At 51.1% G+C, this 17,480-nt stretch overlaps 3 protein-coding genes and 1 long non-coding RNA gene across 6 annotated transcripts; all 4 read left to right on the forward strand.

The window, feature by feature from the left end:
* Nucleotides 1–2,326: 2,326 nt before the first annotated feature.
* On the forward strand, nucleotides 2,327–3,912 carry LOC308183914 (uncharacterized protein). Its single transcript, XM_080570478.1, has 2 exons — nucleotides 2,327–2,471; nucleotides 2,589–3,912. Exons 1-2 carry the CDS (start codon nucleotides 2,362–2,364, stop codon nucleotides 3,223–3,225), a joined length of 747 nt encoding a protein of 248 aa, XP_080426604.1. The 5' UTR covers nucleotides 2,327–2,361; the 3' UTR covers nucleotides 3,226–3,912.
* Nucleotides 3,913–5,360: 1,448 nt separating this feature from the next.
* LOC308183917 (uncharacterized protein) lies at nucleotides 5,361–6,848 on the forward strand. The gene is made up of 2 exons (XM_080570481.1): nucleotides 5,361–5,479; nucleotides 5,889–6,848. The coding sequence occupies exon 2, from the start codon at nucleotides 5,909–5,911 to the stop codon at nucleotides 6,572–6,574; it is 666 nt and encodes a 221-aa protein (XP_080426607.1). The 5' UTR covers nucleotides 5,361–5,479; nucleotides 5,889–5,908; the 3' UTR covers nucleotides 6,575–6,848.
* A 3,123-nt stretch (nucleotides 6,849–9,971) lies between these two features.
* Nucleotides 9,972–11,114, forward strand: LOC308183493 (uncharacterized protein). 2 transcript variants are annotated; one of them, XM_080569685.1, is made up of 2 exons: nucleotides 9,972–10,117; nucleotides 10,597–11,114. In XM_080569685.1, exon 2 carries the CDS (start codon nucleotides 10,607–10,609, stop codon nucleotides 10,889–10,891), a length of 285 nt encoding a protein of 94 aa, XP_080425811.1. In that variant the 5' UTR covers nucleotides 9,972–10,117; nucleotides 10,597–10,606; the 3' UTR covers nucleotides 10,892–11,114. The 2 variants fall into 2 exon arrangements, with proteins under 2 accessions (XP_080425811.1, XP_080425812.1); XM_080569686.1 differs by having other exon boundaries at nucleotides 10,053–10,117; nucleotides 10,578–11,114.
* A 2,280-nt stretch (nucleotides 11,115–13,394) lies between these two features.
* Nucleotides 13,395–15,519, forward strand: LOC308183500. Of its 2 annotated transcripts, XR_013942452.1 has the most exons (4): nucleotides 13,395–13,409; nucleotides 14,065–14,231; nucleotides 14,341–14,426; nucleotides 14,944–15,519. It is a non-coding gene; the product is annotated as an uncharacterized lncRNA (long non-coding RNA). The 2 variants fall into 2 exon arrangements; XR_013942453.1 differs by lacking the exons at nucleotides 13,395–13,409; nucleotides 14,065–14,231 and having other exon boundaries at nucleotides 14,240–14,426.
* The last annotated feature ends 1,961 nt before the right edge of the window (nucleotides 15,520–17,480 follow it).

The raw sequence follows: 17,480 nt of genomic DNA on the forward strand, positions 1-17,480 counted from the left end.
ATGTTCTTCTTTCTTGCTTTAATCTCCAATTACTCATGAAAGACAATAAAAGCTGTGGCTTATGACACTGCAAGCTTCTGGTCTCTGTTCATTCATTTATCTTTTCCTTTTAAGCTGTGTCTCTGATCTGGGACTTCTTTAGCACCTGCTTAGTTTCTGATTACGGGGAATTTTTCAACTATTCAGCCTGCTGCTGATGGCAGCACCCCAGGATATGCAGTGAACCTGGGTCAGCCTCTCACCTGAGGAAAAGCAGCACTTGCTGGTGTCAGAGCATTAAGTGACAGGCCATGCAGTGTTGTGTTATCTTCCCCCTGCTTATAAGATGTACAGTCTGCAATAGAAGCATCTGTATCATCCTAAGGCTAGAGCTGAGGGTATTTTTTGTTAATGGAATCTTTCCCAGTAAATTTGCTGAGCTTTAAAGCAAGATTCTTAAAGACCCAATGTCTTATCAATAAGGTTAAATAGACCAGCAAGTGTCTCATCTGAAGACAGATGGTGCAGGGATAGAGACATTGAAAGATGTAAAGATCTAAGTCTGGCCTGAAGGATTCAGAAATGCTATCTAATTCCATCTGGGGTTCTATTAAAATGTGGCACACTTTAAGAGGTGAGATTCAGAAGTGAAATATTTGCACTTCATGATTTGCAAAGCCCTTGGGAACAGAAGTGACTCCAAAACATCTTTGTTAATGTAAAAAATCCAAGCTCTGTAGAAACAGCATGATCGTGAGAATGCAGTAATGAGCTATAAATCAAAAGTCCTAGTTGGCCCCTAACCAAGGTTTTTTCCACCTCTACATGCAAGTCCTGTGCCTTCCTGCAAGGCAATTACATTTTTCCTGTAGCTGAAGAATAAATTATCTCAGCAGCAGCGGAGCACGCGCCCTGCAGTCACACCCCCGAATTCTGCACATGCTTTTCCCCGTGATTCAAACCCAACCACCACTTGGACAAATCTCTGAGCATCTCTTCCAGAGCTCTGCTGCGGAGTGAGTGCATGGAAATTCCTTTTGCACTGACAGCCCTGGGCTGCTGTGCGAGATACATTGCTGGCATTTAAAAAATGCCTTGACCATCCACAGAAATGCACAGAGGAGGAGCTCCACGGACTGTGAGTCAAAGCAGAACTGTCAGAAGGCGGATGTGGCACTTGACAAAGCCTGGCGTTGTTAGTTTGTGAGGTCAGCAGCGCCCTGGGTTGTCCTCATTCCAGATTTGCAGAGCATAAAAGGGCTTTTGGTGTTGTACCTGCTCACTTGGCTGAGCCAATTCTCACTTGGAAAGGAATTAACTCCTTAAAATGGGGGAAAGGACATCCCCACCACAGCCTGACCCCATGCCCAGGTGCCTGCCAAAGGCTCTCTGAGCACAAACAATTAGGTGATGGTACTCCAGGACCATGCACGTGGGAGAGGTCCAAAGTCACCCAGACGAACAGGAAGGACACCAGGGGCGAGAGAGGGGAGAGCTGTGGGAATCCCCCAGGAAATTTCCTATTATTTCCGCAGGCCAGTGTGTTTGGCACGGCAGTGACATGGCAGTTTCACAAAGCATTAAAAAAAGAGGTTTTCCCACTATAGTTTTACTCAAGCAGGAATGATAGCTGAGTGTAGCCCCTGTGCCAGCTGCAGACCACAGTGCCATGGCACAAAGCATGGAGAGTCAGAAAATTCCTCTTGTCTGCCTCGAGTATGTTATTGAAGCACCAGGTTTGACTTCCAGCTGTGGGTGAAAAGGCCAAAGAGTGGCTTGGGGTTAAACCCCAGCTCCATGAACACAAAGACTCCTGGTTTACGGTTGGCCAGAGTGGTGTTAGGCTCAAATGGAGTTGAAAAACCAATCACTTATTAATGAAAAAATAATTTATTTCCTATTCCAAATTTTCCTTTAAAAAAAAAAAAAAAACTTTACTTTGCAGGAAGCTTATTTGTATGCTAGATTTCTCTCTACTTTCTTTGAATCCCATCAAAACCCATCTCTGTTTGCCCACCTCTGCTCTGACACCCCATTTCATAGCCTCAGCAGTAGGGTGCGGGGACATGGGAATGGACACCAGGAGCCCTGGACCTGTAGGTGTCTTTCCCACTGCCACGAGAGGCTCTTTTTGCACACACCAGTCAGCATCACGGCATTCCAGGTATCCTTATCCCAGGATCCCATCTGACTGACATTGGGTAACAGCCTATTTGAACATGACCGATGGGAGAACAAATTAGTTAATGGCCAATGCATATGCAAAGAGCTAAGCTGACGTTACAGCGAGGGAGATGCTAATTGCAGCTGATTAATCCAATAGCAAGTGCCAGAAAAAATATACATGCAGAAGTGGCACTCACTGCTCAGCTATTAATTCCCATGACATGCCTCATTGCCAAGAGAGCACGGCTGCATATAAAAGCTTTTGGCTCCAGCGCGGTCCTCAGGACTCGGACACCCTGCTCAGCCCGTCTGTCACCAGTCGCAGGGTGAGTTGGATTCCCTCCACTGCCTCAGATTGATTACTAACATTTTTTTCATAGAAACAGCCAATTAAAAAATAAATAAATAAATAAATAAAAACTCAATTGTTTTCTTTTTCTCAGACTTTATCCCCGAGGGCTTGGACATCTCTGCCACAAGATGCACTACCGTAAAGGCGAGGATGACCAGGATTCGTGCCACGACGACTCAATCTGCGGCTGCCACGAAAGCCCCATGGGCGTCACGGACCTGTCCCCCTGCCATGACCCCGGCAGCCTCAGCCGCGACGTTGAGGGGTCCTGCCAGAGCGTGCCGCAAGCCTGCCAGCTGCCGGAGCCCTGCCCGCCCCAGAACTGCTGCCCGCCACAGCAACGCTGCAGTTTTGGCAAACCCCGTCGGCGGGTGGAGCTGAGCCCCGTGCAACCCTGCCGCCCCCCCGTTAAAATCCACCGCCGGCCTCTGCAGCAGTATCGGCCGCCGCTGCAGAGCGAGGAGCCAGGGAGCTGCGGCAAGCCCCGCAGGAGAGTGGAGCAGTGCCCCGTGCAAGAGCCCTGCTTGCCCATCCCACTGCGTCCCCGGCCACTGCAGAGCCGCTGCCCCTGCGTCCCGTGCTGCTGCCCACCCATCCAGCGCTGCTGCCCACCCACCCAGCGCTGCCGCCCACCCATCCAGCACTGCTGCCCCCCTGCTGTGCAGCATCCCGGCCAGCACCAGCACAAACAGGTCCCTCTCTTGCCCCCCTGCCTGCAGAAGAAATGAGGAGGGGGCCCTCCCCAGCGTGTTCCCCCTATGCCACTGCTCGGCGTGGAGATGCCCCGCTTTTTGCTCAAACTGCTGGTGTTCTCAGCTCTGCTTTCTGCCTGCTGCTCTGCGCGCCCTGGATTCAGGGACTGTGCTCCCCTGCTTGACCCCAGCACCGACACTTTAAATCAAGGCCCTGGCACAGGCTGCCCGTGGGTGCCCCATCCCTGGCAGTGCCCAAGGCCAGGCTGGATGGGGCTGGGGGCTGCCTGGGCTGGGGGCAGGCATCCCTGCCCACTGCAGGGGGGTTGGAGCAAGGTGGGCTTTAAGGTCCCTTCCAACCCCAACCGCTTAGTGATTCTGTGAAATTCCCAGGGTCTTCCCCCACCAGGGAATAGGCTTTAATCACCCAAAGCCTATTTTGCTCCTCCTTTGCTGGGAGTTGCTGGTTCTCCCCTCTGGTGAGAAGGCAAGCAGAGGGGATGGATGAACTGAGCAAGAAAAGCCAGAACAAGGAGGTGCAAGCAGCCTGCGACAGATGTTCCTTCTCTCGCAGCTTCAGCGGACTGTGATTTCAAGGCTGTTCCTAAACAGGGACAGGACTGTACTGGGAAAAGGCACACACTGTGCACTGTGACATCAGGAGCACCAGGGACTCCTGCAATTTTACTTTCTCCCTGTGTATTCAAGAATAAAAAATAAAAATTAGTTGACACTTGGTTCCTTTTTCTTTTTCACCAAAAATATCAGTGACATTACAATGAGTAGATATTAAAGGTCATTATAATTCTCACGAGGATATCTATGAAGTTAAAAACAAAATTCGAGTTCACACATGACAACTTCAGCTCTGGCTATGGAAGTTTCACCAGGCTGACCTCAGCTGTGTGCTGTGAAATTTTCCCCATGGTGGTTACCCACCAGAGGACCGATGAGTGGACTTCACTATTGCCCATCACACACCCTTCCAGTAAGTGATCTCAGCACAAACTGTTTGCCCCACAATGTGTTCCATCACCTCCATTAGTTAGGCAGTAACACCGCACTGGGAGGCTGTCCCTCATATAAGTGCTAATCAGGATAATGAAGCGTGTGCCTCAGCACGTGAGGTGTGTCTGAACATGCCAGGAATGTTCTCCCTAGGTGCAGGAAGGTGTGGGTCAGGCTCTCCCCCCATGGACACGCTGCTAATGTGCTGCTTCTCCCTCACTTTAGCAGAAAAGCCTTTCACTATGTGCATTAAAATACCCAGTGTTTTTTCTTTGTATTGCCTTAGTATAGCCCCAAGGATCCCCACTAGCAATCCCCAAGGAAGATCGGGGGGAAAAAAATAATTCATATTTACTTAAGGCAGAAAACCTGCCACGGCAAGCCTGCAGGCCAGCTCAGCCCTCACATCTCCAGCTTGGCTCTGCTCCCTCTTGTCTTCGAAGCTGCTTTTCACCCATCCCAGCCACAGGACTCTCTCCAGCCTGCCCAGGTCCTGTCATCCAGCAGTTTGGGGCGCTCACCCTAATTTGGTGCCACCTGTGGACTTTCTGAGTCCATCTCATCATCCAGGGCATTAATGAAGATGTCAGCCAGCATCAGCCAATGTTAAACCTACCGTGTAGTTTACCCATTCCAGGCCATACCTCCACGAGTTTAACCACAAGGCTGCTGTGGCAGACTGTGCCGAAAGCCTTGCAAAAGTCAAGGCAGTGCCATCCATTGCACTCCCCATCCACAGAACCGACATCATCATCATCATAATCACCGAAACCCATCAGCATGATTTGCCCTCGGTGGCTCTGTGCTGGCTTTTCCCAGTCCCCTGTTTGTGCTTCAGGCACCTGGAAATGCTCCCCGTGGGCAGCAGAGTGGAAACACCAGGGTGATAACACCGCGCACATGGAGGCTCCTGACTCATAGGTCACCCATTAGCCTCCACGCGGTGTCTCGGTCCTCTGGAGTTGGTGAATAAGTACGATATTACCTGCCTCATATAGCCTATGTGTGGCTTAAACTCTGTGAGTCCTTTATGTGCACTACACAGTAACTATGGTATAATTAAGAGATACTTATCAAGAATCATGAGTCAAGCAGAACATGCCAAGTCCTGGGAACAGCATCCAAATGGAGGGGATGTTTTGTCAATAAATAATTTAGTCCTCGTTCCTGCAGTGTGTTTCATTTACAAGGAGAAGACTGGGAACTGTATAAAAGGGCTCGGTCTGTTTGCCTCTCACAATCTGCTCCCCTGCTCAGCGTCTGCCTTCTCCTTGTGAATTGGGTAAGACAGCTCAGAGCACCTGGGTTCATTTTTGGATGGGTGTCTGGATTCAAGAGGTCACAGACTGGGCATACTAGCACCTTCCTTTAGACTGTGCTCCTCACACAAGGGCTAGAGGATGGTGGGCTAAGCCACAAAAGAAGCCTTTGGGGAACTTGGGTTCAGGATTTTCAGCAATGCCACTATGTGCTGCAGTGCCATATGGCTGCTTCTGTTCTTGGAGACAGGAAAAAAAATAAGGGTAAGCTCAGAAATAGGGTTTGGACATACTGGGTGACAGCAAGGACTTTCTTTAGATCCTGGCTTTCAAGATAAGCAAGGCTGGCCTGTGTATGGGACACCAAAGCGGCTTATGGGAAGTTAAATGAAAATAGAGATGAAAATGCAAGCTTCTCCATGTGTTTTTCAGATTTTCCCTACAACTCCACCATGATATACTCCTCTGGAAGGGAATCCTACTTCAACTTGAACTCGACCTGGTACGACCCCTCGGGGTCCTGGCTGGACACGCGGCGCACGCCCTTTCGCTACGGCTACGAGACCTGCTCCTCGGGGTGCGACGGCGAAGGCGTGGAAGGAATGAGGGGACACAACTACCGGCACTACGGCTACCGGCAGCCGGTCTGCTCCGAGCGGTGCCACGGCTACACAGCAGCTGATTCATGCCACGAAGGTGGGGGCTGCGTCAGGAGACCCACGTACAGCTACGGCTCCACAGGGGGATGCCACGGCTATGGGCGGTCGGTGTGCTCTGAGAGGTGCCACACGTCCTCGGGTTCATGCCATGGAGGTGGTGGCTCCAGCTGCGTCAGGAGACCCACCTACAGCTACGGCTCAACCGGGGGATGCCACGGCTACGGGAGGTCGGTGTGCTCTGAGAGGTGCCACACGTCCTCTGGAGGAGGATGCCACGAGACCCGCCAGAGCTCGGGGTACCAGCCGTGCTGCAGCAAGCCAGTGCAGCGGGTCCCACAGATCCGCCCACTGCCCACCTGCCCCGTCCCAGTGCAGCAAGGCTGTGTGCCCGTGGCAAAGTGTGTCCCCAGCCAGCAGAAGCAGCAGGTCTGCAAAGTGCCGGCCCGGAAAATAAAATAGGAGATGCGAGGAGTGGGGATGAACGGGAAACTTCTCATCCTCGCAACATTGCCCCAGTTTTCGGCATGTCCTGTGTCGCTCAAGGATTTCCACTCTTCTTGTCATTTTGCTTGTAACGTGCTTTGAAGATGTAACCCACTGTCTCAGTGTGAAATATTAAGTGCTCTTCCTCATCTTGGTGGGTCATGTAATGAAACACCCTGCACTGTGATCGATTCACCTCCCACACTTCTTTCACAGCAGATGCAGAGGCAATAAAAAGTATAGCTCTTGACCCCCTTGTATCAGTGTATTCTACTTCATCCCTTGGAATTGCTTCTGACCCTTCCTGTGGTGGAAGCTGATGTCTGCAGCATCCCCATTCACCCTGACTTCAAGGCTCCTGGTTGATTCAGACAGGTTTCACATTATTCCTCCTCCAGGCACACCTTCCCTATTGAGAAGAAGCTAACAGTTTTCATCACAGACTCTGTGTGCAACCCAGCAATTAAATACTAATATATTAACATGAAGAAAAATCACCGCACACACTCCATCAGGGATGTAAAAAGAAGAGTTCTGCTTGGCACATCATTTCATTCATTGCCCTCTGCATCCTGGGCAGCCGGAGCTCAGCAAAGTTCGGTGCCACTCTGATGGGTACTGCACAAGGTCAGGGAGGGGTGAGGCCTCTCAGGGATGGAGCCTTTGAGATGGGGGAGGAATGGGGACCGTTTAGCCAAGAATACAAGCCAAATGGGGATCGGAAGCGTGGCTGTAGGCAGGGGAGGAGTTGGCTGGACCCGTTCTCTTTAGCAGGGCAAAAGGCCCCCAGCCCCCTGTAGGGCCATGTCATGGGGGTTAGACGAGCTCCCCAGGGGGATTGCTGGCAGCAAAGCAGGGACCTGCAGCCAGTGACTCACAGCCTCATGTCCCAGGAGGCTCCTCACACCTCACCCAGCCCAGGTGAGAGCCTCCAATGTCTCCATCGCCCAGCGTCCTGCCCGGCCCAGCCTGCAGGATGTGACACACCGCAGTCAGCTGCCTGGCAGTGTTAGAGGTGGAGATTTCTCCTGCAGCACAACCTGGAGAGGAAAAGGAGACAATGCAGGTGTAAGGTGCCCCTTACTGGAATGGAGGCTTTGTCAGTGCACGCGTGGGGCTCTCGACATACCAGCCTTCCTCGCTGGGCTCTTCCTTGCCCAGGCGCAGAGGCTGGTGCCGTGACACATTGAGGATCACACAGCCCCCATCCCAAGCATGGCTCCTTGGGCTGTCCCAGCCCTGTGCAGCCCAACAGCACAGCCCACGGGCCTCAAGGGCTCAGGCTGCAATGGCTTGGCCACCCCATGGCATGCAATGTCACTTGTGAGCACCTCGGTGACCTCTGTGGGAAGGATGGTGCTGGCAAAACCTTCACAGCAAAGGATGGGGCTGTGGCAAAGACATCCAAATCCACTTCCAGATCCCCTCTAGAGCCTGCTGGGCTGGGGAAAGGAGGGATGGGGGAGACCTCAGGAGGGTAGCTCCTGCTTCCCACTCCCCAGGTCAGGAATCGCTTTGCCTAAGCCATTTTGACATAGGTTTGTCCAATCTCTAATGAGAGGGATTTCACATGAGCAAAACCTGCCTGAAAACAAAGAGGGATTTGGAAGTTTGCACTTGTGCCAGGATTGTCCCACAGATCCTTCTAAGGTCTAGTATTTTTTTCTGTGCTTCATTTATCCCCTCTGTAAATAGAAAACCAATAACTGAAATATGGACCAGCTCCTTATATTAGGACAACTGCAAATGCAGTTCCCTCCATAAAACCAACAAATTACACACAGAACAAACCTGCCATCTACTCCACATAGGACCAAGGGACTCAGGAAAGCATTTCCCAAAGTCTAGGTGCTTTGCAGAAGATCCGTGAGTCTCAGGCACCAGCTATAGGGTCAGTACATACTCAGGTCTGGGTCTCCGACATGTGTGAGCGTCCTCCTTGCCAGACCGTGTTCAGGTAGATGTCTCTATCGCTGAGAGAAGTGATAAACATGTTTGTCACCATCCGGGTGATCCGGGGTGCAATTAGTACTTCATCGTGAATAATAGTTTCACAAGAATCTTCATTCTTCTGTCATTTGTGAAATATCCCCAGACACGTTCCGGTTTCCTCTCGGACCTCTTCAATCAAGTGATTCAGCTCCACAGGCTAGCAGTGAATTTCCTGGACACTATTTTATTTCAGTTCTGTCCGTGCTATTATTAATATTACAGTGGCCTCTAGAGTCCTGGCTGGGATCAGGCTGAGTGTGCCCCGCAGGCAGAAAGCCACTTTCCTCCCAAAAGCAGAGCACTAAAGGCCAGAGACATGAATCCCAATTTACACGTGAGGACAGAGGCAGAGAGGGAGGGAAGAGCTCAAAAAGTTACAGTGCTTTTTTCCGTCTTTTTTCTCCTATCAGAGTGTCAGAAAGGAGACCAGTATCAGACACTGGGAGCAAATGTCAGGGGGATGAGACAGATGGCCTTGTGAGCCTCCTGTTGGGATGCGCTCTATTTCCTTGTAGGGTCTTAAATTCCTTCTGTTTGGGTTAAATGTCTCTCCTTCAGTTAAGAAGGACTGACTTAAAATATTACATCACTCCTTTTAGTGCTTCTTTGCTGTTTTAGTCAGAAATAGGTTTATCTTCAATGCTGCTCCCCTGCCTCCCAGTCCATGTCCAGCCTGCATTCCCCATTCCCACCGTTCCAACTGTATGCATCCAGCAGGAGTTTGCTCCAAAGTCTCCCACCCCAAAACCACAAACCCAAAACTCAGGGATGGGTTCAGACCCCAGAGGCCTCTCCGCTCCTTCTGTACCCCAACAGGACCAAGCCCCATCACCCTGGGGCCGGTGGAGGATGCTCACACTCCTTATTTCAGGGCACCAGCCCCAAGCTCTGCGCTCACCTCCTGCCGACCCATCATGTGCTCATACCTGCATCCTTAATTCCCTTTGTCTCCTTCGCCCACTCACAACCTAGATTTTTTTTCACAAGCTGCCCAAACACACTCATTTATCCTACACACCACCATGGCCTTGTTTGTTTATTTTTAAGCCAATTTTATCTGCTAGATCCCTTGGCAACCCATAAAACCCCAAGTCCAACATGCCACCCCACTATCCCACCTTCCTACAACATGTTCACGTTGCTGACTTGGGCTCTTGGCTGCTTCATGCGAGGCACATGCAGCAGGCAAATATTTCAGGTAAATGCAGCACAACTATCCAGAAACCTCCCCATCCCTGCACATGAACAACACCAGGTGTGGTGGGCAATTAACATTTTTATGGAGTAACAAGAGGAATGGCGATCCCAAAGGCAGGATATTGATCTGTTTGCAACAGCGTGAGTCAAAACAGGAGAGTAAAAACTCCAATTAGTGAAGTGCTCACGGTGGTGAACAATCAAGTCCCTCCGGTGGGAGCTCCTCTTGTTTCCGGAGGAAAAATCCCGAGCACCCTATAAAAGATCTCGCACCCCATTTCTCCTCGTTCTCTCAGCTTCACGTCTCCTCTCGAGCTCCTGCTGAACACAGTAAGTCCAGCTCAAACTCCTGTGTCAAAAGACGACCGCCAGCTTTGTCCTTGGCCACTTCTCTTACACTTCTCATCTCTGTGCCTGTCTCTGCTTGCAGTAGCTCAGTCCTTCTGGCTACGTTGTCTTCTATTTCTGTACGTGAATAACAGAAAGCAACTAGAAAAAGCTTAAAACTTTCTGCTTCAGGCTGTTGAGGTCAGGACTCTTCAACTCAAGTGCTGTACTCTGGACACCACTTCTCACTAATCCCTGAGTGCTTTAACATCTATCTTACATCTTCGCTAAGCATGGAAGTAGAAGGGTTAGGGTTAGGGGTATGCCTCACTAATTTTTCTCTATTCTTCAAGAACCTGGTTTATAATGAGAATTTATTCTTGATATGTAATCCCACGTAATGGGACTGCTGCTGCTGGCTGGCAGACACAGCAGTGCCTCTTGCCTTTGCACCCACTCCAAGGCAACGGTCTTTCTAACAGCCCTGCAAAGATGTGCTCCCGCCAAGACAAGGACCAGTGCCACCGGCAAGAGCGATCCTCCTGCCACAGCAGTGAAGGGTGCCACGGGAGCAGCGGGGGATCCGGATGCCATGGGAGCAGCGGGGGTTCCGGATGCCACAGGAGCAGAGGATCCGGGTGCCATGGGAGCACAGGGGGATCTGGGTGCCACGGGAGCAGTGAGGGATCCGGATGCCACAGGAGCAGGGGGGGATCATGCCACGGAAAGCCACAAGATTGCCAGCAGCAAATTTATCAAATGTCAAAGATGAAGTGATTGGGTCAGTGCCTGCATGTTGTGCATGTGTTCCAAAATCCTTGCATGTCTCCCAGCAATCATAAAATGCAATGTCTCTTCTCCCTCTCCTGGCCAGTCTTGTACCTCTGATGAGCTTATCCGTGGGTGCCAGAAATGCACTGTACATATTCAGTCTGACACGGTTTTCTCTGTATCGGTCTTTGACAATAAATGAGCCATAACCGTTTGGAGTGCATTGACAGTTTTGTGTTCATGGTTTTTCTTTCCCCTTTCATTTCATATCACGATGCTACAACACCTTGTGCTTGTTTAACGGCCCTGAATTAGCCCTGCCCAGGTCCAAGCAATGGGGTGGGCACTGCCACTGTCTCCTTTATGGGCTCCTAATGAAAAAAGGAAAATAAATATTTTTAAATGCTGGTATTTTCAGAGGCTGGCTCAGACATCCACAGTGCAGGCTGCTCTCCTCCACACCATCTTCCTACTGAGACCCCATAGGATGTGTTGCTCAAAACTTTGGGAGCAGCTCCGGACACACAAAGCAGTGACACAGAAGAAGTCCTCTGGGGTGAGGGGATGGTGGCAGAAACCCCTTCCATCGCCATCTTCCCCCCCGAGGCACCATCCCCAGGGCAGGCGTCTCCACGTGCCAGTGACAATCCCCCCAGCCAGCCTTTCCAGAAGCCCCCTGCCCAGTGCTTGGAGAGCCCTGGGTCGAGCCAGGGGTGTAGCACGATGCTAGTGGTACATGATGAACTGATAAATTTCTTCTCAGCACGTAATTAAATGGAATTGTGTAATTTATTGGTCTGCTGTTGCCGTTCATGAAATGGTTGTTGCCCTTGTAAGATGATTCCTGAGTGTGTCACGATGATCAGAAATATCTGGCATTGCTGAAAAGGGTGCAGACAGAAACAAACTCCCTGGGCAGGCTGTGCTTGGCGCAGGAGCTCTGAATCGATTGAAAAAGCCGGTTCTGTGGGTTTGTGCCTTACGCCCCAATTACAAGTCCCATTCTCAAGGCGTGCTAAGGAGGACATGCACAAAACCTAGAGGTGCCCAGGGCTGCTGATCTTTAACAAACTCAGTTCAACAAAAATGTGAGGAACTGAACACAGCACAATGTCCAGAGCTAAAAATTACACTTAACCTTTTATTCATGGAAAACACTTACTATATTTCTTCTAAAGCCAGAACAAAATACAATTAAAAAGAAGCAATGAAACCTGAGGACAGTTTGCCCTGGCACTGTTCTAGCTCGTAACAGCAATTAAGCAATACAAAAGAAGCATTTAGATTACGTGCCTGATTCATTAACTCTGCCCTGCCCTCCCACCTTTCTAAAAATCCTCTGCGTTTAGGTAGCAGCAAATGTGTCAGATGTTTTCCGGATGAGGAACTGCTCAGGATGGGCAGCACCTTAACAATAGGCTCAAGCACCAGGTGTCAAAGCAGGAGCTGACACTGGGCTGGAGAGATACTTCCACACCTGGGTTTTCTTGGTTTTATAGCCGTTCCCCAAAGCACGCCACGTCTCATAATAGTGTGAGCAAAGAGGGGATGGGTCTATGGCTGTTGTGGGGGTCTGGGAGTAGCATAAAAGCTTAAACGGAGAAATTTAATGCATGGAGGAAAAAAATAAAAGGCAGCAGAGTTTGGCCAAGAATACTACACAGCCCTCGAGTGCAATGAACATGGTGGAGGACGAGGAGCCCTTCGGTAGCCATGATTTGAGCATCTCTGCAGGCAGGCGAAATACTTCAACCTTGCTGGTGGTCAGCAAGTGTTTGCCAAGCTCTGGCAAAATCTCAGCAGTTCCTTATTTCGGCTGACTGTTCACAGTACTGATTTTAGTCTTTTGTTCACTGTCTATGCAATAACTGAAATATCTTCCACGAGTAGTTGCAGAAAATGGCAAAATGAGACCTGTGGTCCTCGGCACATCCCCAGAGCCCAAGCAGAGGAGGTAGAGGGAAGGTACAAGGACTATCCCAAATTACTGCTTGTAATTAGCTCTCATTGCAAACACGGTGCCTGGCCTCAAGGTTCCTGTGGGTCTGTGCATTAGTCAAAATAACACTTGGATTTGTTGGCCAATTATGAACTAATTGGGGAGAAAAGGGCTCAAAAAATGACGTTGCTACCAGCTTGGAGAAAGTCCCTGGGGTCTGCCAGCTCACCAAGGCACAGCGCCCACCACAGGCCGCCGCACGTCACCAAGGGCAGCACCCATGGGAGCCCTTCTCCTCCTCTTGTGACCTCAAAGCAGCTACCGGTGCTGCCACTCCGGCATTAATCACAGGCTGAAAGTTAACCACATAATTATGCACCTTGCTCATCCGGGATCACTACCTAGGGCATATCTTCCCCCTTCCAAAAATAAGAATCCCAGATGCTTTTGGTCCTTCTCACAAAGGCAGAAAACTGTTGGGCCAATAAAAAGCTTTATAGGAGCTTCTTTCTTCACAACTGCATCCTGTTCCAGCCAGGTTAGCAGAACCCAGCCAACAGTGGTACCCATCCATCTGCTATTAAGGTAGAGCTCTACAGTGACAAAGGCATTGCTGGTACTTCCAGAAACATCTCTGGGTTTGTGGGTGTTTAAGAGCTCCCCTAGACCTTTTAACAGGTGTACGTGACGCAGGTCCAGGACATCACCACAACCAGCTCTGGGTCCCCAGCACGATGAGGACGTGGGGCTATTGGAGCGCAGCCAGAGGAGGCCGTGAGGCTGCTCGGGGGCTGCAGCACCTCTGCTGTGGGGCCAGGCTGGGAGCTGGGGGAGTCGGCCTGGAGAAGGCTCCAGGGAGACCCCACTGCAGCCTTTCCATACACAAAGAGGGTTATGAGAATAAGGGGGATACACTTTCTACCGGGGCCTGGAGTGATGGGACAAGGGGCAGTGGTTTTTAAGTGAAAGAGGGCAGGTTTGGCTTAGGTTTTAGCAGAAAATCCTTCACGATGAAGGCGGTGTGGTGCCCCTGCCCAGTCTGCCCATACAGATTGTGGACGCCGCATCCCTGGCAATGCCCAAGGCCAGGATAGGAGGGATTTGGGCAGCCTGGTCAGGCAGGAGGTGTTGCGCCCATGTCAGGCATTGGAATGAGACGGATTTTAATCCCCCTTCCAACCCAAACCATCCCATGGTTCTGTGACTCTATGATTATTCCCCCCTCCTCTTCCCCCCAAAGGCGAAGCAATCCTGAGCTGCAATCAACACCAAAAACAAGCTGTGGAAATCAGGGCCGCCCACGCGACTCCCCCACCAGAGCTAAGCGCAGGTAGGGCTAGTAATTAAATATTTCTGCGGCACAGGAAAGATAACCGATAACGAGAGGCGATACCCAGCGCAGACAAGGTGAGTCACACAGGCAACCCAAAGAGTGGGGAGGCAAAAAAAAAAAAAAGCCATCAGTGAATTAAATGAGCAGATGGACCTATGCAATGGGGAGGTGTTTCATTTCCAGACCACATTTGCAGAAACGGTATAAAAGCGCAGCTGTCCCAGAGAGCCTCATTGCATCCTCATCCCTTCATTGCACGAGCACTTCGGGTAAGAGCAGCAATGCTGCAGGGCTCTGGGCTCAGTTGGGTTGGAGTTGTCTCCATGGGTGCTCAAGAGAAGGGAGATGGGGTGAGGAGGGAGTGCAGGGCTTGGGAAGAGGGATGCTGAAAGAGGACAGAGAGGTTTAGAGCCAGAGGGAGGTCCTGGGGCACTGCTTTGTGAGTTTTTTGGAAAACCCAGCCGTGCTCCCCCTGTCCAGTGGCTCCAGCTGCCTCCCAGCAACTCTGGAGACAGCTCCAGTGGGACAACCCAACAGGAGCTTGAAGGGACTTGTGGCACTAAGGGACCTGGTTTAGTAGTGGGACTCAGTAGGTCAGATTGATGGTTGGACTTGATGATCCTGAAGGTCTTTTCCAACCTAGATGGTTCTATGATTCTGTGATTCTAAAGTTTAAAGGTGATTGTGGGAGCTGGCAAGGAGCAGATAAATGTAACTTCCAGAGTCCTCTTCCATGGAAAAGCAGAAATGGGAAAGGAAAGCCCTAACAGCCCCTCTCTCCTGCAGGCCACCCCAGCACATAAGGATGTGCTCTCGCCAGGAGAAGGACCACTGCCACAAGCAGGAGCGCTACGTCCAACAGAGCAGCGGTTGCTGCCACAGCTCTGGTGGTGGCTGCCACAGCTCTGGCGGTGGTGGCTGTCACAGCTCCGGCGGTGGTGGCTGTCACAGCTCCGGTGGTGGCGGCGGTTGTCACAGCTCCGGCGGTGGCGGCTGTCACAGCTCCGGTGGCGGTGGCTGTCACAGCTCCGGTGGCTCCGGCTGCCACGGGAAGCCGCAGGTGGTGTGCCAGCAGCAGCAGCAGCAGCAGCAGGTCCACCAGCTGTCCTCACAGAAGCTGAAGTGATGGAGCATCCTGTGCAGCCCCACTGCGGCAGCAGAGCCCACGCACAGACCAGTTCCGTGCGGCCTCCCCGAAGCTCTGCACGCCCCGGGGCACCCAGCTGCAGCCCCCCAGCTCTGACCCCCAGCTACAGCTGCCTGGGATGGGCATCGCTCCTGCTTCCCTGCCGCCTGAGCCACCAGGCTCTGCCTTGGCCCCAGGAGGTGCCAGCAACCCAATAAAGCATCACATTTCTCACATCTCTCTCGTCTCAGCGTTTCCTTAAGCTCCTCGTCCTTATTTTCCATGCATGCTATAGGGATGCAACTGGGGTTTGGTGGAACATAGTGTCCATACAGTTATTAACTTGTCATATATCTTAACCCAGGGGATGTTACCCCTGAGGACGTGCCCAGCCCTTCAGCCTATGTGCACAAGGAGACCATTTGGTGTTGCCTCCCAGGGAGAACGGTACTGCTGCGTAAAACAGTACAGCATGTATAAGAACCAAATTAATTCACAGAAGACTTTGCCCCGTGTCTTTCCTGAAGCTTGTTGTGCGTGTGCCAATGTCAGATGAGATCAGCAGATACGTGCCTCTGTGGGATGCATCACGGGATGCAAAGCATCCCCCTTCCAGGAGGAGAGCTGGCACCGAGAGAAACCAAATGCATCTCCCTCTGCACCCAGGACCTGGCAGAGATGCTGAAGGCAGGCAGGGGGCAGCCAGGGGAGGGCTTTTGCAGCTGGGAGCTGCAAGCAGCCTGGCCCAGATGCCTTACAGCACTGTGCAAAGGCTGACCGAGGAGCTGGGGGTGCACCATACCCCGCTGCCAGCCTCACTCATCCAGGAACAGAAGCAATGCCCTAGAATCCCAAGAAAACCCTAGGAGTGACTGCTAGCTGTATGCTTTGATGTTCTTTTCCTTTGCCTCTCAGTTTTTTGGCTGTTTAAAGGTTTTAATGTTGGGTTTTTTTGTTGTTTTGTTTTGTTTTGTTTTTTCCCCTGTAGTCGTAATTTTAAAAAGGACAGAGGCTTCTATGCCCCCATTTTAATGTGGTTTCTGTCTTTAACTGAAAGTTGAATTAACTATTCTGAGAGGCTGGGGATGCAAGGAAAGCACCAACTGTTATGAAACCTGCTACGCAGTTAAACTGAAAACCCTTACGTGTCTTTCCCCATTGAATGAATGAGATCATCACCCAAAAAGCACTAAACTCTCCTGCACAGAGCATCACCCGTGACCTGGGCAAGGCAAGCCTGCTCCTAATACTCTGGAAAAGACAAAAAACAATTACGTCAAGCAATGCAAAGGCTCCTTGCACAGAAATGCATTTGTCCTTGAGACCTGAGTCATGGTTTGCTGCTTTGGGTGGTAGGAGGGATGCACACAAGCCCCCTGGACATGGGGCTCAGCCCCGTCCATGCATGCAGGCACTTGCTCTAACAGCCACACGGGTTTTGCCTGTAGCATACTCAACTCTTAAGTGGGAGCCTGCCCAGCTCACCTGCTAATTACAATCTGTCCTGGTTCCAGTTAGAACAGAGTTAAGTAGCTCATAGTAGGAGGAGGAGGTGGTTCGTGCTGAAGAAGCCCCCCTGTACAACAAGCTACCGGAAAATGAGAAGAAATATGCCTTGTTCACTGACGGGTCCTGTCGTATTGTGGGAAAGCATCGGAGATGGAAAGCTGCTGTATGGAGTCCTACACGACGAGTTGCAGAAGCTGCTGAGGGAGAAGGTGAATCGAGTCAGTTTGCAGAAGTAAAAGCCATTCAGCTGGCTTTAGATATTGCTGAACGAGAAAAGTGGCCAGTTCTCTATCTCTATACTGATTCATGGATGGTAGCAAATGCCCTGTGGGGGTGGTTACAGCAATGGAAGCAGAACAACTGGCAGCGCAGGGGCAAGCCCATCTGGGCTGCGGCATTGTGGCAAGATATTGCTGCCCGGGTAGAGAACCTGGTTGTAAAGGTACGCCATGTAGATGCTCATGTGCCCAAGAATCGGGCTACTGAAGAACACCAAAACAACCAGCAGGTGGATCAGGCTGCTAAGATTGAAGTGGCTCAGGTGGACCTGGACTGGCAACATAAAGGTGAATTATTTATAGCCCGATGGGCCCATGACACCTCAGGCCATCAAGGTAGAGATGCAACCTACAGATGGGCTCGTGATCGAGGGGTGGACCTGACCATGGACACTATAGCACAGGTTATT

This window comes from Anser brachyrhynchus (genome assembly GCF_964034855.1).
Source record: "Anser brachyrhynchus genome assembly, chromosome: 28".
NCBI classification, from domain to species: Eukaryota; Metazoa; Chordata; class Aves; order Anseriformes; family Anatidae; genus Anser; species Anser brachyrhynchus.